This window comes from Neohortaea acidophila, assembly GCF_010093505.1.
Source record: "Neohortaea acidophila strain CBS 113389 unplaced genomic scaffold BDY17scaffold_1, whole genome shotgun sequence".
NCBI lineage: Eukaryota > Fungi > Ascomycota > Dothideomycetes > Mycosphaerellales > Teratosphaeriaceae > Neohortaea > Neohortaea acidophila.
In genome coordinates this window covers 894,901-914,263 of record NW_022985510.1, presented here as the reverse complement: position 1 = coordinate 914,263, position 19,363 = coordinate 894,901, and the positions used below count along the sequence as shown (strand labels likewise).

At 55.8% G+C, this 19,363-nt stretch overlaps 8 protein-coding genes across 8 annotated transcripts; 6 read left to right on the top strand and 2 right to left on the bottom strand.

Annotated features, from left to right (window-relative positions):
- Nucleotides 1-477: 477 nt before the first annotated feature.
- BDY17DRAFT_319924 (uncharacterized protein) lies at nucleotides 478-1,229 on the top strand (the record flags this gene model as incomplete). The annotated part of the gene is made up of 2 exons (XM_033736357.1): nucleotides 478-847; nucleotides 910-1,229. The coding sequence occupies 2 exons, from the start codon at nucleotides 478-480 to the stop codon at nucleotides 1,227-1,229; spliced, it is 690 nt and encodes a 229-aa protein (XP_033593946.1).
- Nucleotides 1,230-1,581: 352 nt separating this feature from the next.
- On the bottom strand, nucleotides 1,582-3,045 carry BDY17DRAFT_314473 (triose-phosphate transporter family-domain-containing protein; the record flags this gene model as incomplete). The annotated part of the gene is made up of 5 exons (XM_033735821.1): nucleotides 1,582-1,953; nucleotides 2,011-2,418; nucleotides 2,474-2,691; nucleotides 2,761-2,834; nucleotides 2,894-3,045. The coding sequence occupies 5 exons, from the start codon at nucleotides 3,043-3,045 to the stop codon at nucleotides 1,582-1,584; spliced, it is 1,224 nt and encodes a 407-aa protein (XP_033593945.1).
- A 355-nt stretch (nucleotides 3,046-3,400) lies between these two features.
- BDY17DRAFT_259576 (uncharacterized protein) lies at nucleotides 3,401-5,532 on the top strand. The gene is made up of 5 exons (XM_033731831.1): nucleotides 3,401-3,657; nucleotides 3,714-3,783; nucleotides 3,833-3,913; nucleotides 3,969-4,319; nucleotides 4,376-5,532. Exons 1-5 carry the CDS (start codon nucleotides 3,602-3,604, stop codon nucleotides 5,453-5,455), a joined length of 1,638 nt encoding a protein of 545 aa, XP_033593944.1. The 5' UTR covers nucleotides 3,401-3,601; the 3' UTR covers nucleotides 5,456-5,532.
- A 2-nt stretch (nucleotides 5,533-5,534) lies between these two features.
- Nucleotides 5,535-7,032, bottom strand: BDY17DRAFT_259575 (PCI domain-containing protein). Its single transcript, XM_033731830.1, has 2 exons — nucleotides 6,670-7,032; nucleotides 5,535-6,614 (listed from the first exon to the last, which is right to left on the bottom strand). The coding sequence occupies exons 1-2, from the start codon at nucleotides 6,932-6,934 to the stop codon at nucleotides 5,608-5,610; spliced, it is 1,272 nt and encodes a 423-aa protein (XP_033593943.1). The 5' UTR covers nucleotides 6,935-7,032; the 3' UTR covers nucleotides 5,535-5,607.
- Nucleotides 7,033-7,166: 134 nt separating this feature from the next.
- BDY17DRAFT_274160 (WD40-repeat-containing domain protein) lies at nucleotides 7,167-8,586 on the top strand (the record flags this gene model as incomplete). The annotated part of the gene is made up of 2 exons (XM_033731976.1): nucleotides 7,167-7,200; nucleotides 7,249-8,586. Exons 1-2 carry the CDS (start codon nucleotides 7,198-7,200, stop codon nucleotides 8,584-8,586), a joined length of 1,341 nt encoding a protein of 446 aa, XP_033593942.1. The 5' UTR covers nucleotides 7,167-7,197.
- Nucleotides 8,587-8,925: 339 nt separating this feature from the next.
- On the top strand, nucleotides 8,926-16,170 carry BDY17DRAFT_288848 (uncharacterized protein). The gene has a single exon (XM_033732260.1). The coding sequence runs from the start codon at nucleotides 9,212-9,214 to the stop codon at nucleotides 15,989-15,991; it is 6,780 nt and encodes a 2,259-aa protein (XP_033593941.1). The 5' UTR covers nucleotides 8,926-9,211; the 3' UTR covers nucleotides 15,992-16,170.
- On the top strand, nucleotides 16,152-17,325 carry BDY17DRAFT_288846 (RNA ligase/cyclic nucleotide phosphodiesterase). The gene is made up of 2 exons (XM_033732259.1): nucleotides 16,152-16,343; nucleotides 16,400-17,325. Exons 1-2 carry the CDS (start codon nucleotides 16,251-16,253, stop codon nucleotides 17,210-17,212), a joined length of 906 nt encoding a protein of 301 aa, XP_033593940.1. The 5' UTR covers nucleotides 16,152-16,250; the 3' UTR covers nucleotides 17,213-17,325.
- Nucleotides 17,326-17,416: 91 nt separating this feature from the next.
- Nucleotides 17,417-19,320, top strand: BDY17DRAFT_306757 (WD40-repeat-containing domain protein; the record flags this gene model as incomplete). The annotated part of the gene is made up of 2 exons (XM_033735055.1): nucleotides 17,417-17,432; nucleotides 17,486-19,320. The coding sequence occupies 2 exons, from the start codon at nucleotides 17,417-17,419 to the stop codon at nucleotides 19,318-19,320; spliced, it is 1,851 nt and encodes a 616-aa protein (XP_033593939.1).
- Between the last annotated feature and the right edge of the window lie 43 nt (nucleotides 19,321-19,363).

The following is a 19,363-nucleotide window of genomic DNA, read 5'->3' as shown; positions in this document are numbered from 1 at the left end:
CAGTGATAGCTGGGTGATAGGGTTGCGCGGCATGCTGGGCCGAGATACGGACAGGGAGGCGTCGGGCAAGGAGCACCCAATGATCGCCATCGCTTCTGCCATCGTGCAGGAGAAGGAGGTTGAGAGTGGAGCTGGCGCGTTGACGCCACGCACGGTGCCACGGATGACATAATGCTTTCACATGCCAAAGTGTTGCTCGCCCTGCTCCAGTTGTTGGAAAAAGTGAGAGACGCGGCAGCTCAACATTCATCAGGCTTCTTTTGTATACAACCGCTCTGTTTCTTCTTTATCACGATTCTTCACACGTCCAATCTCTGAAACAGAAACAAAAAGGTAGGAGATCATCGACTCGTCCGCTCTTTCCCTGATCTTCAGCAACTGATAGCACTCCAACCAGCCAATCCACCCTTCTCCTCAACAAACCCCCCAAAACACCCACAACCACACCCCATGCCTCACGCAACCTCCGACTCGACCATGCCGCAAACCAACGGCACCACCAACTCCCAATTCATCGACCACCTCACCTCCTACCCCGTCGTCTCCGACGGCATCTCCACCTTCAAGTCCAACCCCTACGGCAAGAAGTCGCTCGAGCTGGCCGACAGCGCCTACACCCGCTTCGCCAAACCCGTCGAGCCCTATCTCGAAACCCCCAAGCACTATGCCGCCCCCTACGCCAAGAAGGCCGACGAGCTCGCGGCTTCCGGCCTCGACCAGATCGATTCCCGCTTCCCGATCGTGAAGGAGGACACCAACACCATTGTCGACAAGAGCAAGTCGCTCATCTTCTGGCCTTTGAAGATTGCGGACGACGGCAGGAACTACGTGTGGACCACCTACAATGGTATGTCATCCAACGTGATCATCCCGATTATCTCCCGACTTCAACTAATCCATTGGCTCTAGATGAATACAACAAGACCGCCTCCCACAAGAACCGCGGCGCAGGCTTCAGCACCCTCATCCTCGCCATCATCAGCACCGAGCTGAAGCTCGCCTCCGACTTCTTCCAGGCCGTCGCCGACTTCCTCGGCCCCAAGTACGAAGAGGGCAAGCAGACGGCCGCCGACGTGGTGAAGCGCGTCGAGGAGACGGCCGAGAAGTTTGTCGGCGCGGCGCAGGAGAAGGGCGAGCAGGCGAAGAAGAAGGGCGAGGAGAAGGCGGGCGAGGCGAAGAAGCAGGCCGAGCAGACGAAGCAGGAGGCCGAGAAGAAGGCGCAGAAGTGAGGGGGCCTTTGCATTCGCTGCTGAGGTGGCTTCTCTGATCGTGATGTGCATCGAAGCTGGGACGAGTATTCTGTTCGATCCTTTTAGATATCCTACCCGTTGTTTTCTGCAGTTTGTGAAGTGAGGGCAAAAGCGGCAAAGGGAACGGTCATGATAGATAGGCATGCACTGAGTTTACATGAATTTCAGCGTTGTCACCACATCCCCCTCAACGTGTAATGGGATGAAATCATATGTGTCAAGCTCTAATTGTAGTAGAATAGCTACGAAACGCCGCGCAATAAACGACACCAACACCAAACAACCCCTCTCCACACCTCCATCGTCTCAATCTTACAACCCCAAATTACTTCTACACACCGAGCTTGCCCAACAAGGGCGTAAGCCACTTCACCGGGTTCGCGCTATCCGGCACCACGCCCGTCGACGACACCGCAGTAAGCAGCATGAGCAAGGTAAACACCACCACCAAGCCCACCGTCACCTTGCGCAAGACGGGGTGGCGCACGCCGTAGTCGGCCCAGCCGCGCTTGGCGTGCCCAAAGTACTCCTTCATGTGGTCGGCGCCGAGACGGTAGTAGAGCAGGCCGCAGATGGCGATGCTGTAGCCGAAGGCCTGCAGGCCCGTCACGGGGTCGCGGAAGATGAGCATGCTGGCGAGGACGAGGAGGATGTCTTTGAGGACGCCGCAGAGGGTCATGACGAGGGAGGAGGTTTTGCCGATCTGGCGGGTTGATTAGCGGGGGGCGAGTAGTTGAGTTTTTGATATGAGAAGACTCACCAAGAAGACAACAGAGATGTTGAGAAGGAAGGCCACGACTCCATTGAGAAGCAGGACGGAGTAGCCGACGTTCGAAACCTCCGCGAGTGTCAGGTGCGGCACTTCAGCGAAGAGGGCGATGACTGTGTTCATGACGGCGCACACAGGGGCGAAGTAGTAGAGGGAGACGAGCGGGTCCATCTTGAATTCGGCGCCGGACAAGAGCTGCTGCACCATGACGAGGCGAGTGGCTTCGAAGATGATGCCGGCGCACTGGAAGAGGAAGCCGATGAGGACGAACTTGATCTCACCAAAGGAGGCGATGATCACACCCAACACGATGAAAGACACGTTGCTGAGCGTCTTCATGGAGGGCGGGGAAACACCAAAGATCCAGCCAGTGACGAGCGTTACAACAGGCATGGTGGCCTGCATAGGTTGTTAGTCTCGACTATCTTGCTGTGAAAGGATCCAAGGCACTCACCTTAAGCATCTGAATGAAAGATACGGAGAGGTAGAGGTAGGCTTGGTTGCCGCAGATGAGGGAGAGCGAGAACATCAGACCAATGGGCACGATTTTGCGGAGGTAGACGTGGCCGTTCATGGGCACCTTCTTGCGCGAATCGAGCATGTGTGTGAAGCGTGCCATGAGCTGGGTCATGATTGTGGCAAAGGTCAGATGCCATGCTGTGAGGACGATTGCTGTGGTGCCAGACTGTTAGCCACGGCATTCATTATGTCATATCGGGTGAGGTGTTTTGTTCTGCTTACGGTAGTGAAACCCAGCGGTGGAAAGGATGTATTTGTTGAACAGAATGGTGCTGGAAGAGAGTGTGATCCATGTTCTGGAGAGGAGAGTGTCAGCTCAGCATGCGCAGAGACGGATGGCATTTGGAGGACGTACGCAACGTATACCGCAGGGTGCAACGCGGCCTTTGGTGGTTCGGGAGCCTTTTCTGTGGTCGGCAGAATGGGCTCGGCCGGGTCTGATCGCTCATCGTCCTCCATGGGATGTCCCTTCTCCTGCATCTCAATGGCCTCCTCTTTATGCGACATCTTGCAATCTATCGAGGGAAATGCGGATGCAGGATGTGCGGGGTGGTAGGCAGCAACGTTCGTGCAACGGCTGCTGCGCTCGGCTCGACTGTTGTGTGGGATGAGGGGATGCGATTGACACTTGGAAGTCACCGGAGTAAGTGAGCGGTGTCGGGCGATTGCGTGTCAAGAGATCACGGCAGAGCGTAATCGAATGGTGAGAAGGGGAGAAAAGTTCAGGGTTGAACCCGGTCCGTTGACGTGAGCGGCCACTGCGAGCGCACGTTGCGCTCCAACTCTTCCCAATCCGGCTAGCGTCAGGGTGAACCGGGGGGCCGCGCAATAAAGTTTCAAGACATTTCAACGTCACAGCCGTCGGGTTCGTGCTTCGCAGCACAAGCTTTTGGTTTTAGTGAGACCCTGGCGGGAAAAGTTGGGAGGCAACCGTCTTGCCATTGATTCTTTCATGCGTGTCAATTTGTCCTCGAGCACATCGAACTGCACCCCATCCATTCTGTGACCTTGACAACTCCACAGCCCTCCACACTCCTCCCCCACGCCTCCCCTCTGTCAGCCAATGTCCGCCAACATGGCTCACCGCCGCCAGATCAGCAAAGCAAATGGACAGGAGATGTAAGAGAGATCCCGCCAGCGAATAAACATCTTTCCATTCCTGACATCATTCATAGAGACATTGACGTGCTCGTCATTGGCGCCGGTCCTACAGGCCTGGGCGCTGCAAAACGTCTCAATCAAATTGTCAGTCTCTGCTCCCGTCCAGTCTCATTCAACAGCTAACGTCTCCAAGGACGGCCCGTCATGGATGATTGTCGACACCAACGAGACCGCAGGCGGCCTCGCCTCGACCGATGTCACCCCAGAAGGCTTCGTACGTCTCCCCTCAACCCTCCAAACCAACCGCGCTCTAACCAGCACCATTCCAGCTCTACGATGTCGGCGGCCACGTCATCTTCTCCCACTACAAATACTTTGACGACATCATCGACGAAGCCTTGCCTAACGACTCCGACTGGTACTCGCACCAGCGCATCTCCTACGTCCGATACAAGGGCCTTTGGGTACCATACCCCTTCCAGAACAACATCTCCATGCTCCCCAAGCAAGATCAGGCGCTGTGCATCGAGGGCATGATCGATGCCGCGTTAGAAGCAAGAGTCTCCAACACCAAGCCCAAAGACTTTGATGATTGGATCGTTCGCAACAACGGCGAAGGCGTGGCAAATGTGTTCATGCGGCCGTACAACTACAAAGTCTGGGCTGTGCCGACGACAAAGGTACGTGAGAAGAGCTATTGGGATGTTGATTAGTCGACTGACATAAAACACTTCAGATGCAATGCGCCTGGCTGGGAGAACGTGTGGCCGCTCCCAACGTCAAGCTCGTCACCTCCAACGCCATTCTCGGAAAGACGGCCGGCAACTGGGGACCCAATGCCACCTTCCGCTTCCCTGCGCATGGAGGCACCGGCAACATCTGGATTCAGGTCGCCAAGACTCTTCCCAAGAACAAATGTCGCTTTGGTGAGCACGGCCGAGTGCAGATTGTTGACGCCGAGAACCACCGGGTACTCCTCGGCGACGGGACCACCGTCAACTACAAAAAGATGATCAACACCATGGCTCTCGACCACCTCACCGAGTGCATCCGCGACCCCGAGCTCATCAAACTCAGCAAGGGCCTCTTCTACAGCACCACGCACGTCATCGGCGTCGGCGTCCGCGGCGAGCGCCCCGAACGCATCGGCGACAAATGCTGGCTCTACTTCCCCGAAGACAACTGCCCCTTCTACCGCGCCACCATCTTCTCCAATTACTCGCCCAACAACCAACCGCAAGCCTCCACCAAGCTTCCCACCCTCCAACTCGCCGACGGCAGTAAATCCGCCTCCGCAGAAGCCAAAGAGGGTCCGTACTGGAGCATCATGCTCGAAGTCTCCGAATCCTCGATGAAGGCTATCAACCGCGACACGCTCCTCGCCGACTCCATCCAGGGCCTGATCAACACCGAGATGCTGCGTCCCAACGACGAGATCGTCTCCACCTACCACCGCGCCTTCGACCACGGCTACCCCACCCCGACCCTCGAGCGCGACGGCGTGCTCAAACAATTGCTGCCCAAACTCGAGGCGTTGGACATTTGGTCTCGAGGCCGTTTCGGCAGCTGGAAGTATGAGGTCGGCAACCAGGATCACTCGCTCATGCTGGGTGTCGAAGCGGCGGACCATATTGTCAATGGCGCGGTGGAGTTGACGTTCAACTACCCCGACTTCGTCAACACGAGGCCGAACGCGGAGAGGAGGCTGGTGGATGGAGCGCAGGTGTTTTCTGGGAAACACAAGGCGATGAACGGGACGGCTGGCGACGGCATTCCCGAGGCGCTGAAGAACAGTATCAAGAGTGGCGTTGCTTGAGCTTTCCGTCTCGTGCGGACTGGCGTTTCAAGCGTTCTCGCCGGTAATCTCGTACAGTAGAGCATTGTAGATTCGCATTGAATTGCCTTCTCATCAAAGAACTATCTTGACTGTCGGTGCTCTATGCTCATCTCTACCACACCTCTTCCACCTTACTCCAACAAACTCGCCTGATTGGCGTACAGCACATCCACCACGCTGTTCAGCTTCTCAATCGTGTCCAGCGCAGCATCATACCCCTTGTCTCTCTCCGTCTCATCAAACACCACCAACACGCCCGCACCCTGATCCAGCACGCCGATAATCACGCGATCCAGAATCATCTGGCTCAGCTTCCGCTCCACCTGTTGCACATCCAGTCCCACCATCTGCGCCACGTGACTGATCTCCACGCGCGAGAAGGGCTCGATGACTTTGATCAGGTTCTGCTCCAGCATGCTATCGTACAGGCGACGCAGATGCGAGGCGATGAAGCGGTCGTTACCCAGCTCGAATTTGAACGTGTGCAGCGCAGTCTCGTACTCCTCCAGGCTGCGGTTGGAGTGTGCGCGCGCCACGGCCTTCATGGCGTCGAGGTTCTTGCCGGCGTATTTGAGCGCCTGCTTGGACGTCATCAACTGGTCGACGTCGTCTTTCAGGTTCAGCATGATTTTGCACAGCAGCATGTATTGCAGCGCCGACGTGGCTTTCACCGCGTCGTCATGGCTGTGGTAGCCTTCCATCGCTTCGATGAAGTAGGAGAAGGCGGTGTTGAAGTCGCCGTCTTCGGCGTGCAGCTGGCCCGATTGCATGTCGAGGCCGGCTTGCAGGAGGGGCGGCGTGTAGACGGAGGCGGCGGAGGTGCGGGCGGAGCTGAGGGCTGCGCGGCCCTTAGGGACGTTACCGAGGGCGTGGTAGACGCGGCTTTCGAGCAGCTGCACTTCCACCAGCACCAGCTTGTCATCGAGGCGTTTGAGTTCTTTGAGGAGGCTGTTGATGAGGGTGAGGGCGTCGTAGTAGGAGGACTTCTGCATGTAGAGGGCTACCAGGCGCACTTCGAGGTTCTGGCGGAGGAAGCCTTGCCGTTGTTTCACGGCCCAGTCGATGCAGGAGCGTGTGGTGGAGATTTGGATGTCGAGAGTGTTGGGGATCTCGGCGAGGAGGTCGAGGAGTTGGCGGACTGTAGTATCATCAGTATGGACTTCAATCAATCGCTTTTGTAGGCCAGCTCTCACCCAACTTCGCCGTCTTCGCTCTCGCGAAGCTCGTGAGCACATCTCGTGTCTGATTTATTAAGTTTGTGAGGTCTTGTGCTCGCTTCTGGTCTCGCAACAACTCTCCCAGCCCGACAAGAGCATTCTCAAAGACACGAATCTGTTTGTCGCTCTGACCGGGTGATTTGGAGAGAATGTCCTTGTATATCTTCTCCGCCGTGGCAGGCGACTCTTTCTTCACACGTTCCGCCTCTTCCAGCTGCTTCGTATCGTCCGAGACTGCCATATTCGCAGCTGAAAGTGTTGTGATGGCCGGAGATGATCGCACTGAGGAATCGTGATGTTGATGGAGCTTCTTGGGGAGGAGATGTCGAGACTCTTAGCGGAAGGCGCTTGCGGCAGGTTGCGCGGTGCAAGTTGCCTCTACCAAATAAGGTGCGGCTCTGCTCGGCCACTGCCGAAACCTTATTTTTGCCCATCTTCAAAAAGTTCTCGACTTCTACGAAATACTGGAACTACATATTTTTCCAGGATGTTTGTTGCGCCGCGATGGTAAGCAGTCTGGCCATAATCGCGAGCACCTAGCTGATGAAGGTATAGAAAATCAAGGCGCTCTCTCGCTCGACGAGCTCACACCAAGCTCCCGGCAGCGATGTTGCTCGCCAACCTCGAAATCTCGATCCTGCCCTCCATCCTTTCGAACGGGCAAGAGAGTATACCCGCGCCCTCAATGCTACGAAGCTGGAGCGAATGTTCGCTGCCCCCTTTGTCGCACAATTAGGAAGAGGACATGTGGATGGTGTCTACAATCTCGCCAAAGATCCAGAGTCACTAGATCGATTTGCGAGCGGGAGCGGCGATGGAGTGCTCAAGGTCTGGGACGTGCCGAGTCGCGACGAGATTTGGCACACACAGGCGCATGATAATCTGGTCAGGGGGATGTGCTGGACGAAAGATCGCAAGTTATTGTCGTGCGGAAGCGACAAGACTGTCAAACTATACGATCCATACAACACAGCCTCCAACAGCGCACCTCTTGCAACCTGGCTGGGACAGAACGCATACACCAGCATCACTCGACATCGCACCGAACCAGCATTCGCTGTCTCATCTTCGGTTGTCTCCATCTACGACATCAACCGTCCAGCATCCGCACCGACCCAAACACTATCCTGGCCAACGAGCATTGACACCATCAACGCCATCTCCTTCAACCAGACCGAAACCAGCATCCTCGCCTCAACCGCCACCGACCGCTCCCTCGTTCTCTACGACCTTCGCACTTCATCGCCTCTCCATCGATCCATCCTTACTCTCGCCTCCAACTCCATCAGCTGGAATCCCATGGAAGCTTTCAATCTCGCTATCGCCAACGAAGACCACAACATCTACATGTTCGACATGCGCAACCTCAGTCGTGCGCTCAACATCCTCAAAGACCACGTAAGCGCGGTCATGGATGTCGAATTCAGCCCGACGGGCGAAGAGCTTGTCTCCGCCTCCTACGACCGCAGCATCCGCCTTTGGAAGCGTAATGAAGGACACAGCCGCGACGTCTACCACACCAATAGAATGCAGCGTGTCTTCTCCTGCTGCTGGACGCCCGACAATCAATACGTCCTCTCCGGTTCCGATGATGGCAACGTACGGCTATGGCGCGCGAACGCCGCCTCAAGATCTCACATCAAAACCGCACGAGAAAGACAGAAACTGCAATACGACGATGCGCTGAAACAGCGATATCAGCACATGCCGGAGATTCGCCGAATCGCAAGACACAGGCATGTGCCGAAGCAGGTCAAGAAGGCAGGAGAGATCAAGCAGGTGGAGCTGAAGAGCATCAAGAGGAAGGAGGAGAATGAGCGGAAGCATAGCAAGAAGAAGGAGACGAAGAGGAGGAGTGAGAGGGAGAAGATGGTGCTTGCTACGGAGCAGTAGTGGAGGGCTCACCAGCTTATGATGTTACGTATGGACGAGATGCATGGCCATGGCGCTTGGGAGTGTGAGCATTTGGAGGCGTTGAAGGTATCAAAGTGAGCTCACTCGCAATTTGTTTGTCCCGTGCAATCATATCGGCGTCCGATATGAAGTTCAGATCTTCGTACCCGTGCATGTTCAGCAGCTTTCGAGCGGTCAGGTGGTTGGTACCATGTGCCTTTCAAAGTGGTCTTCACTCCCTCTCGCTTTCTTCACCACTCCATGTTCTTCACACTACCCATCCACTTGTAGCTGTTCCTTCGCTATTTTGCAGCAAACATGATTCTCAAGTCAAGCGGTGCAGCCGCAGACATGAAGTCGGCGTTCGGCGCTTCGGCTGCCTTTCTAAATTACGAAAGCGGTTGGCGCGTTGTTGTACCACTTCGACGCGTCCCCCTCGCAACCCGCGTGTCAGGCACTTACCGCGCACGACTTCTTGCCCTTGGCATACATGTATTGAATCGCCCGACACGCTACCTCAGTGATTGGACGCTACCATTCTGGCATTGAACGAGCTCGTTTTTCTCGCACGACGTGTTTTCAAGCACAGATCACGACAGCACTGTTACATCTGCACACTTACTCAATGGCGGCCAGTACCACTCGCAAGCGGCGAGCCTTGTACGACCACACCGACGATGAATACGACTCTGATGAAATTGTGGTCGTTCAATACAAGAAGAGGGCTCGCACCTCACGAACGCCGCTGAAGGCGATCGAAAACAGCGCCGTTCAGTCATCCCCGGCACCAACCGCCCTCACACGCCGTGTTCTCGACTATGTTCACATACCGGTACGAAGCTTTTCCAATGGTACCGGAAACAATGATGTGGCCTCCATTCTACGGTCTGATCATGTACCACTGTCGTCTCCCTTGCGAAAACCAGCTGTGAAGGCACCAGCACGATCCAGGTCTGCGCGTTTTTCAGCTCCTGTCGCACCAGTGGCTGCTCCAGCATCTCCCATCCGGGAACCTGACGACTACTTCGAGCAAGCAGCGTCTGAGCAAGCAGCGCCTGAGCAAGTGCTATCCGATCAAGCAGCGTCCGAACCAGCAACATCAAATACACTGTCACGCCCACGACGCTCTATCGCTCGGCGATCGTACGTACCCGAGCCATTGTCGGACGAAGAATCCGACCACGAACTCGTCACATCTCGCCACACGACTAGGCCCCAATCCCGTGCCAAATTCAGACTCTCGGCGGCGAAAAAGGCCCTTCCAGATGCCGACGCTTCCGACTTTGAGATGTCCGGGGAGTCCGCGGCAAGCTCAACTGACGCCGGAGAGCCAACAGAATCTGAAGACGACACTTCAGTCGGTGCAGCGTCATCAGACGAAGAAAATGTCTCTCAGCGCAACCGCAAGCCATCGCGACCACAGAAGTCTACACAGTCCTCGAGCCGAGGGGCAAACAAAGGTGGTTCGGCCAAAGCTACCTCTAAGAACATGACCAAATTGCATGGCAGAGGCAAAGTCTCCAATGGATTGAACTTGGACCTCCCACCACTCTCTAGTGTCGATGAGATCTTCCAGGACCTGACTGAAAGATCACTTGCCCTCGGACTCGACAAGGTGCTTGAACATCTACATAGCCGTCCACTTCGAGTAGCAACCATGTGCTCAGGCACGGAAAGCCCTTTACTAGCCTTGCAGAAGGTCGAGGACGTTTTGAAGGCGCAATCTGGACACACTCTGAACGTGGAGCATGTTTTCTCTGCAGAAATCGAACCGTACAAGCAGGCGTACATCGAGAGGAACTTCAATCCTCCTATCATATTCAGGGACATCACGGAAACGATGTATACGGACGAGGACATAGCCACCACGGCGTATGGTGGCAAAGCTCGCATCCCCACTGACATTGATATGCTCATTGCAGGCACATCGTGTGTGGATTACTCCGCCAGAAACCGGCAGAGGAAGGGCATGAGTGACGGCGGTGAATCCGGTGATACTTTTCACGCCGTACATGCCTTCTGTGCAAAGAACCGACCCTCCATCGTATTGCTAGAGAACGTGTTACACGCGCCGTGGGACGACATGCTCAAACTCTTCGAAGATTCAGACTACCTCTGCGCCGGAGTGACTGTTGATTCGAAAGACTTTTACATCCCACAGACGAGATGTCGTGGCTATATGGTATGTTTCGACCAGAGCCGACTGGCAAAAGCAGACAAAGCGGCCAGTGAGAAGTGGACGGATCTGATGGCGAAGTTCAAACGACCTGCAAGCAGCTCGGTGCTTGCCTTTCTGCAGACGAACGCCTCGAGCACCAGTGATCAGCAGCCTCGCATGGAAGAGGCTACCCGAGAAATCGCCTGGGCCAAGTGTGAGATCACACAAATGGAGTATCGACGCAAGAGTCGACTCGGGCTCGCACGGCCCCTGACAAATTGGCAAGAGTCTGGAGCCATGCTTATTCCCGAAAACGGATCGCAATCATGGTACCGTGGACTCTCGGAACGCATGCTCGACACCCTCGATATTCTACTCCTTCGCAAAGCCCTGCCATCAAAAGGCAGATACGATGTTCGACACAAAACTCGAATTATCGACATCACTCAAAATGTATACATGCAGGAAGACAGCAACGCTATGGGGATCGTGGGATGCATTACTCCAACTGCGCAGTTCTTCATCTCTGATGCTGGGCGAGCGATGCTGCCGGAAGAAACCCTGATGCTTCAGGGGCTGCCACTTGACAAAATCTCGTTCACAACAGAGGCTCCAAGCGATTTGCGAAATCTTGCTGGCAACGCTATGACTACAACCGTTGTCGGATCGGCTATTCTATCTGCATTGACCGCAGGGTACAAGTTCTTAGGCCAGCCTGACGGAAGGATGACCAATGGTCTGCAGCCAATGTCCAGAAACGCTGCCCAGACAGCCCTGCTACTTGGCGCGCACACCGTACAAGAATCGGACTCCAACGAGCAGATTGTAGACATGCCTATGCTACTGCGGAGAGCTACCCTGGCTTTACGGCGGTGCTTTTGCGAGGGCGCACAGGGTATCGCTAAGCAGCCTATCCAGCAGTGTACGGACTGTGAACACACGACGTGCGTTGCTTGCGGCGGAAACCCTGCCCACAACTACCGGCAACTCGCGGAGTCAGGAAGTACCAGAATTAGCGTGGAGTCCTTCGAGACGGAGCTTCGATCATGTCTGCCGCTACGCATCCAGCTAGGCACAGTCAACGGCTTGCGAAAGCTCGCTCGCTCGACGAAAGACGATATCATGAAGTATTTGGAACATGTCGAGCAGAGCGTGAAGGAACCTTTCCACATCTCGCACTTTCGACGAACACACTGCCTAACCCTGATGTATCAATCACGAACGGCACGCTTGGAGCTGGTTTTCATCGGTGGGCGAGCGGAATGGCGGCTCTTTGTTCTACCCCCAGCTCAGCTGGCGAGCAATGATCCCCTTCGACAGGCCTTAACTCAGCCTGTGGCGGTTGCACCCATCGGGGCCGCGCTCTTCGGTAACCCTTGGCAGTGGCGGCTTCCAACGACTACGGACATCCGAATCAGCATCACCGGAAGCGGGAGCAAAGCGCCGTCGTGGCTACAACGGATCGGCCTGCCCGACTTTCGAGACGATTGGCAGTGGGAGATGCTCACAATCTCGATTCTGGACAAGAAAGACATTCCCAGCGCAGCTCGCTCCATCGAAGGAACCTATCAGTTTCGACCTCACTGCGGCACTGCAAATGAGAGTCTGTATGCCAAACAGGACAAGCGAGGCCAACCTCTGTACCTGTTCCTCGATCCAACACGTACCGGCCACGAGGACTTAGATCAATTTGTCTTCGCCACCAACAAGGGTTCTCTCGAGTACGACGAGGTACGGCCCGTCATCGGCCGTGTCGTTGGCTGGCGATCCTGGGACCATGTTAAGCCCCGGGTGGAGGCGGTCTTGCAGATAGACGACTGGTCTTCAGATGTCCCTAATGATGGTCACATGACAGTATTGCCTTCGTCGCTGCAGACAGTGCGACTGAAGGGTCTGAAAACACCGTCCATTAACGGGTGCCAGAGAGCTACGACAATTGTGGGCGGCTTAGTCCCGCGCGAAGTCTCGAAGATGGATCTGGACATTTCCGATCTCTCGGTGGCCCTTGTTCTGGCGAACGATCGTCAGTTCTATTCTGAAAACTCATGGATATTCGAAGAGCTCCGTCGTTCGTTCCCAATCGGTGAATGGCTCAGTTTCGCTCATCCTGATGCAACTCAGAGATGCTCCGCTTGTGCACCGATCTCGCCTCCGCTGAGGTGGAAACTCGGCGAAAAGAACGAAATCGTACCGTACCCAGATTCTCAGAGCGCTACAATGTTCGAAAGGGCAATTAAGCAGAGACCAAATCCACTCGTGGTCGAGAAATCACTCACGCAAGATGGCGAGCGCATCTTGCTAGGAGCCAATCTTTTGTCTCTCGCGCATCGAGCCTTCGCACGCTTGCCTTCGAAGACCGAAGACTTTCGCTTTTCCTGGCGCATCGTAACAGGCTCCGGAGAATCGAGTAAATTCCGGCCATTTCGCCTAAGCAAGACCACCGGGCTCAGGCCCTTTTCACAGGATCTGCAATGTGCTGTCACATTGTTTCCCACACAGCGACTGTCCCTGGCTTGGATGAAGCAGCAAGACTCTCGACCAGTGAAGTGCGAAGTCGAGGAGATTGAGGAGGCGGTCTTGCCGGGCTTGGGATGGACGGCTGAGATGCGAGCTACTGGCCAAGTGGAGGTGCGCGGAGGCATCTGCGCGGATTTTCCTGGCTCTGGCAAGACAATCAAAACGATGGCCTTGATACAGTCGGAGCTGTTAGAACGCAATGCTGCAGACATCATCCAAAGTCTAGAGAGCCAGCCCATTCCCGCTGCGTCTGGTCTTCTTCCTTCCGCAGCGACTCTTGTGCTCGTACCCAGAAGCCTAATGGAGCAGTGGCGCAGTGAGATTGAAGAAAAGATGGGCTGGGACGAAGGTGTGTTGTCGATTAGCACCACTGCGGACCTCGACAAGGTGACACTGCAGGAGATGCAAGAAGCGAAGTGTATCCTGGTGAGCCAGAACGTGACAAGCTCCGACTCTTACGTCGAGAGACTTGCCAATTTCGCCGGAATTCCAGGACCAGCTACGACGACACGTCCGAGGCCATTGGCGGAATGGCGCAAAGCTGCACGGAAGGACATACCGGAGCATCTGGAGGTTCTACAGGGCTCCGGCCTTAGAGCCTTACAGAAGCTTGTAAAGCGCAAGTACGAGGACAATCTCAACGACGAGGTCTTCAAGGCATCCGTTCCTTCGCGTCGCCTCCGAGGCCGGGAGTATGTGTCTGCTGCCGACCGGAAGAACGACGCTTCGGTGAAGTCTTCGAAGACCGCTCCCAAAGCTAGCGGCTCGATCAACGTGAGCAAGATCAACTGTCCCCTCTTCGAGATGTTCTACTGGAATCGTCTCGTCGTGGACGAGTTCCACCAGATGGACGCCAAAGACCACAATTGCATCGTATCCCTCGTGGCTGACAAACGATGGGGATTGTCAGCGACGCCCGCTATGGACGATTGCTACGACATTTCAAGAATGGCCAGCATCCTCGGTCTTGAACTGCGAACGGGTAGCGATGCCCGTGGGCTCATGAAGCAGAAGAATGCGGCCGCGATGAGGGCGGACATGACTCCTTCCGAGCGATTCGTGTCGATGCAACAGATGCCATCGGCTCGCGTGCACCAACGTATACGCCAGAGTGCACAGCAATTCCTTGACACTTTCGTTCGTCGGGATATTGAGAAGTTTGCAGATCTAGAGTATACGGAGCACCTCGTCCCTGTGACGCTAGATGTTGCTCACCGTGCGGTGTATGCCGAGTTGTCCCAACATCTGAACTCTTTGGATATGCGTATTCGCAAGTCCAACAAGAGCAAAGCTCAGTCTACAGACCGCGATACCAGACTGCACGAGGCGATCGCGACGTCCGAGTCAGCGGAGGAGGCACTATCTAAAGTAGCTGCATCGTCCACTGAGGCACTGTCACTGCTGACCCGACGTCGCGAAAAGGAAATCGGTCAGTGTAAGATTGATCTCGAGGAGGCAGCTGTGGAGGCAAAGGCGATGGAAGCGGAGGTCCTAGCAGATTGGGCATTAGTGAGACTTGAAAAGGGAATGCTCGGGGATGAAGAGACGATCGCTGACGTCAAGCACGTTCTCGAGGTCGTTGGACAGCAGGCTAAAGCGAAGAAGGCATCGAAAACTTCGGATCAGGACGCCTCGAACGACGACGGTGCGAGAAAGGAGAAGGGGGCGAGGGACCGAACGAGCGACTTCAACAAGATCGCTACCCGATTGCTTGTTTGCAATCGTTCTCTGCGATTCCTGAAGAACGTCGAGGCCATCCAGCAGCAGGTTGCGAAGAAGGCTGCTCGGGTAACGTGCGACAGATCCGACTGTAGGGGACAGAAAGGGGCCTCCATCGGCGTATCGGCATTCTGCGGCCACACCGTATGCTCGAGCTGCTTTGACGACGCCACTCGGAGAGGCACAACCAAGTGCCCTGCCCAAGGTTGCACCGCCGATGTACGCGATTTCCATCTGCTGTGGGATCACAAAATGGGTGGTCTCCTTGCGGCGGCCACTCCTCCTTTCGGTGCGAAAGTTGAAGCAGCGACGAACCTGCTACGCCAAGTACGAACGAAAGGAGACCAAGCCATTCTGTTTGTGCAGTACGAAGCCCAGCTACATGAAGTAGAAAGTGCGCTGCAACAGGCCAGCATCAACGCCATTGTCGTGAAAGAGTCGAAATTGGCAGGCCAGCAAATCGAGAGCTTCCGGCAGAGCGGCAACGACGATGCTTCGAAACCGACAGTTCTCGTGCTAAACGCTTCATCCGAAACCGCGGCTGGATTCAATCTGCAGAATGCGAACCATGTGATTTTCCTCTCGCCGTTACTGCGGGATACTCAATATGAATACGAGGCGACAATGGCCCAAGCGATCGGTCGTGTTCGTCGGCCTGGTCAAAAGAAGCTCATCCATGTGTACCGAATCGCGGCTCTAGACACCATTGACGTCGATATCCTTGAGCACCGCGAACGAAGGACGGATGCTATCAAGGAGCAGAGTGGGCCAAACTTAGTACCACCGAAAGCGAAGAAAGCCGCACGCGTTGGTGAAGAAGCTGTCGGAGAGAGAACACAGCTTGTGCGAGAAAAGGACAGGTTCAGCTTGCGTCCTCGGTCGTGGCTTGTTGGAAAGGAAGATGGCAGTGAACAGGCGGCGCGGGTGCGTGGTAAGGGAAGGGTCGCTGGCTGGGAGGACTTCAGTTCGCTGATCAAGTGGTCGCGAGCGTACACTGAGAATGATCTTTGAGGTCGGCGAAAGGTAGCAGACGTGCGAAGATGTCAAGTGTGAGACGATATGATGACGAAGTTAGATAGCGAGTTGCATAGAGAGGAGGTAGCCGTGGCCAGCCTGGTCTAGACGAGGTCGGGATGTGGGACAGCGTGGCCGAAGCCACACCTCAAACATCAACCAAAACTTCTGCACGATTCCACTCCGCCTTACTACATGTATCCCAGCCTCTCCGCCTTCACATTTGTGCAGCGAAAGCAATGCCTCCAATGACACGATGACCACAGCCAACTCATCCGCGATCGGCTCGCGGACTCCCCTCGGGGAGAACCCATTCCAGCATCTCATCACCGCCTGTAACGATGATCCAGTGAGCCGCCCACATGTAAAACACTATTTGCGGTGTACAAGGCTCATTTCAAGCAGCTCCAAATCCAACGACGCTACGAACAGCAGCGCGCAGACCGAAATGCCCTCAAACGAGCCGAAATGCTGTCTCCCGACTTCCGCGGGATGAACGTCGACGAAATGCTTGCCAAACTCGAATTTGAACCTGGATTCACCGACTGGCGGCATTGCCTCACCTTCTGGGCTCGACCACCTACGGCATTGAAAGCTCTGATCCACGAGATCCAGGAGAAGCTGGTGGCGGTCGTGCCGAACCTGTGGATCATGGAGCCTTCGCGACTGCACATGACGACCATGGAGGTTGCGCATTCGTTGAGCAAGGAGGAAATGGAGGCTGTCGTTAGAACGATTGAGCCGAGTGTTGCTCAGATTACTGACTACACTTTTGAGCATCGGGCGAGGTTGGTGCGGCCGCTGGTGAATTACGATTCGCAAGGCCTAGCGCTTCAATTTGTCCCGGCTGCCGGTCTGGACGATGACTGGTATACATATCTCCATCTTCGCCGGGACGTGTGGGATCAGGTGCAGGCTGCAGGTGTGACTGTGGGAAGTCGGTATATTGCGCCTTCGGCCCATTTGACGATTGCGAGGTTCATTACTACGAAGGACTTTGAAACAGATGAGGGTAAGGTGGATCATGGCAAAGTGCGGAAGCTGGCTGAGACAATTGACGGGATCAATGAGTGGCTGCAAAGAGAGCATTGGCCAAAGGAAAATGGGAGCAAGGATGGAGGGGAGTGGGTTGTAGGGACGGAGAAAGGGCTGGAGTTTCGAAAGGGCACGTTATGGTATGGCGGAGGAGAGTCGGTGCATATTGGCAAAGGCTTCTGAAGGCTGCTGAATTACGCGTCATTGATAGATATAGAGAACAGACGTAGATGGTAGAGGCAGTACAAGAGATGTTACATATGAGTGGCAGCCTGCGCATTCGTCAGCCTCGTCAGGCACCAACTCCGGCTTCATCTTCAAAAAGCCAATGGCCGACTTCACCTCCTCCTCCTCCTCCTTCCTTCCACTTCCCCCACGGCCACAATCATGTCGATCAAATCAGGTATACCAAACCCCACAACTAACTCACACACATCCTCTAACTCACAATCAAAGAATCCATCCTCGCCGCCTCGCCAACCACCACGCGCGGCACGCCCTGCCCACTCTCCTCCACCCACGACCGAATATGCTACGCCAACGGCAAGTCCATCTTCGTGCGCTCCATCGACGACCTCACCCTCTCCAAACAATACACCCAGCACACCAACCCCACCACCGTCGCCCGATTCTCGCCCTCCGGCTTCTACATCGCCTCCGGTGACGTGGCCGGCACAGTGCGGGTATGGGACGCGCAAGGCGCAGAAACGACAAAAGGCGAGTACAGCATCATCGCAGGCCGGATCAACGACATAGCATGGGACGGCGACAGCCAGCGCATCATCGCCGTGGGCGACGGCAAGGAGCGCTTCGGGCACTGCATCACCGCCGACTCGGGCAATAGCGTGGGCGAGATCAGCGGCCACTCGAGCCAGATTAATTGCGTGAGCATACGGCAGCAGCGGCCTTTGCGCGCTGCGACCGGCAGCGATGATATGAGTTTGTGCTTCTTTCATGGTGCGCCATTCAAGTTCAATACGAGCATACGCGGCAAGCATGATAAGTTCATCTATGGGACGCAGTTTAGTCCGGATGGGAATGCGATTGTGAGTGTGGGGAGTGATCGGCGGATATGGCTGTACGATGGGAAGACGGGCGAGGCGGTCAAGCAGATTGGCGAGGGCGAGCACAAGGGGAGTATCTTTGGGGTGAGCTGGGCAAAGGATAGTAAGAAGTTCGTGACTTGTTCTGGAGACCAGACGGTGAAGATCTGGGATGCCGAGGCCGGAAAATGCACGCAGAGTTGGAGACTGGGGGAGGAAGGGTCGGTCAGCGTGCCTGATCAGCAACTCGGTGTGACCTGGCCGGGCGGCAGCAGATCAGATGGACTGGTCATCTCCGTCGACCTGGAAGGCAACCTAAACTACTTCAACGAAGGCAGCGAAAAGCCAACCAAAGTCGTCCGAGGACACGCAAAAGCCATCACCAGCGCTGCATACCTCCCGGCAAGCAAAACCTTCTGGACAGGCAGCTACGAAGGCCGCGCGCGGGCCTGGGACCTCTCCGCCGGCGCCGCAGACCTCATCGACGGCACAATGCACACCAATCAAGTCTCCGGCATCGCCGCATCGCCGCAAGACGGCCGCATCTACAGCGTCGGCTGGGACGACACACTGCGCAGCATCGACGCCTCGCAGAAATTTTTCCTCGGCTCCGCAGTCAAAACAGACGGCCAGCCAAAGGGAATCGCCATCGCCACCCTCTCCGGCAAACCGCACACGCTCGTCGCCACCGCAAACGGCATCACAATGTACGACGCCAACAACAACGAAGTAAGCAAGCAAAAACTCCCCTCCCCGCCAACCTGCATCGCAGCCTCAGGCGCCACCATCGCCGTCGGCGCAGACGACAAACGCATCCGCATCTTCCCCGCCGCCGGCCCAACATCCTTCGACGCAATGCTCGAGCTCAAAGACCCCACGCACCCCGTCTCCACCCTCGCCTTCTCGCCCGACGGCACGCACCTCGCAGCGGGCCTCAGCAACGGGAAGATCTTCGTGTACGCCACTTCTGACGCGGGCAAGTCGTGGAGTCTCGAGACGAATCGGTGGTCGGCGCACACGGCGCGCGTCACGTCGATTGATTGGAGCCCCGATGGGCGCAAGGCGGTGAGCGGCGCGCTGGATACGAATGTGTTTGTGTGGAGCTTGAGTGATCCGGGGAAGCGGGTGCGGGCGCTGAATGCGCACAAGGAGGGCGTGGGGGCGGTGCGGTGGACGGAGGAGACGAAGGTGGTGAGTTGCGGGGCGGATGCGGCGGTCAAGGTGTGGAAGGTGGAGGGTGTGCCTTGAAAAGTAGAAAGTATAGATTGATGAGGAGATGTGGATGCCTCCA

What these genes read in the sequence shown, in the direction of transcription:
- BDY17DRAFT_259576 (XM_033731831.1), top strand. Translation starts at nt 3,602, where the DNA reads ATGTCCGCCAACATGGCTCACCGCCGCCAGATCAGCAAAGCAAATGGA. An exon ending in AAAGCAAATGGACAGGAGAT is followed by an intron (nt 3,658 to 3,713) that starts GTAAGAGAGATC and finishes CATCATTCATAG; the next exon opens with AGACATTGACGTGCTCGTCA. An exon ending in CAAAACGTCTCAATCAAATT is followed by an intron (nt 3,784 to 3,832) that starts GTCAGTCTCTGC and finishes AACGTCTCCAAG; the next exon opens with GACGGCCCGTCATGGATGAT.
- BDY17DRAFT_259575 (XM_033731830.1), bottom strand. Translation starts at nt 6,934, where the DNA reads ATGGCAGTCTCGGACGATACGAAGCAGCTGGAAGAGGCGGAACGTGTG. An exon ending in AGCGAAGACGGCGAAGTTGG is followed by an intron (nt 6,615 to 6,669) that starts GTGAGAGCTGGC and finishes ATGATACTACAG; the next exon opens with TCCGCCAACTCCTCGACCTC.
- BDY17DRAFT_288848 (XM_033732260.1), top strand. Translation starts at nt 9,212, where the DNA reads ATGGCGGCCAGTACCACTCGCAAGCGGCGAGCCTTGTACGACCACACC.
- BDY17DRAFT_288846 (XM_033732259.1), top strand. Translation starts at nt 16,251, where the DNA reads ATGACCACAGCCAACTCATCCGCGATCGGCTCGCGGACTCCCCTCGGG. An exon ending in CCGCCTGTAACGATGATCCA is followed by an intron (nt 16,344 to 16,399) that starts GTGAGCCGCCCA and finishes CATTTCAAGCAG; the next exon opens with CTCCAAATCCAACGACGCTA.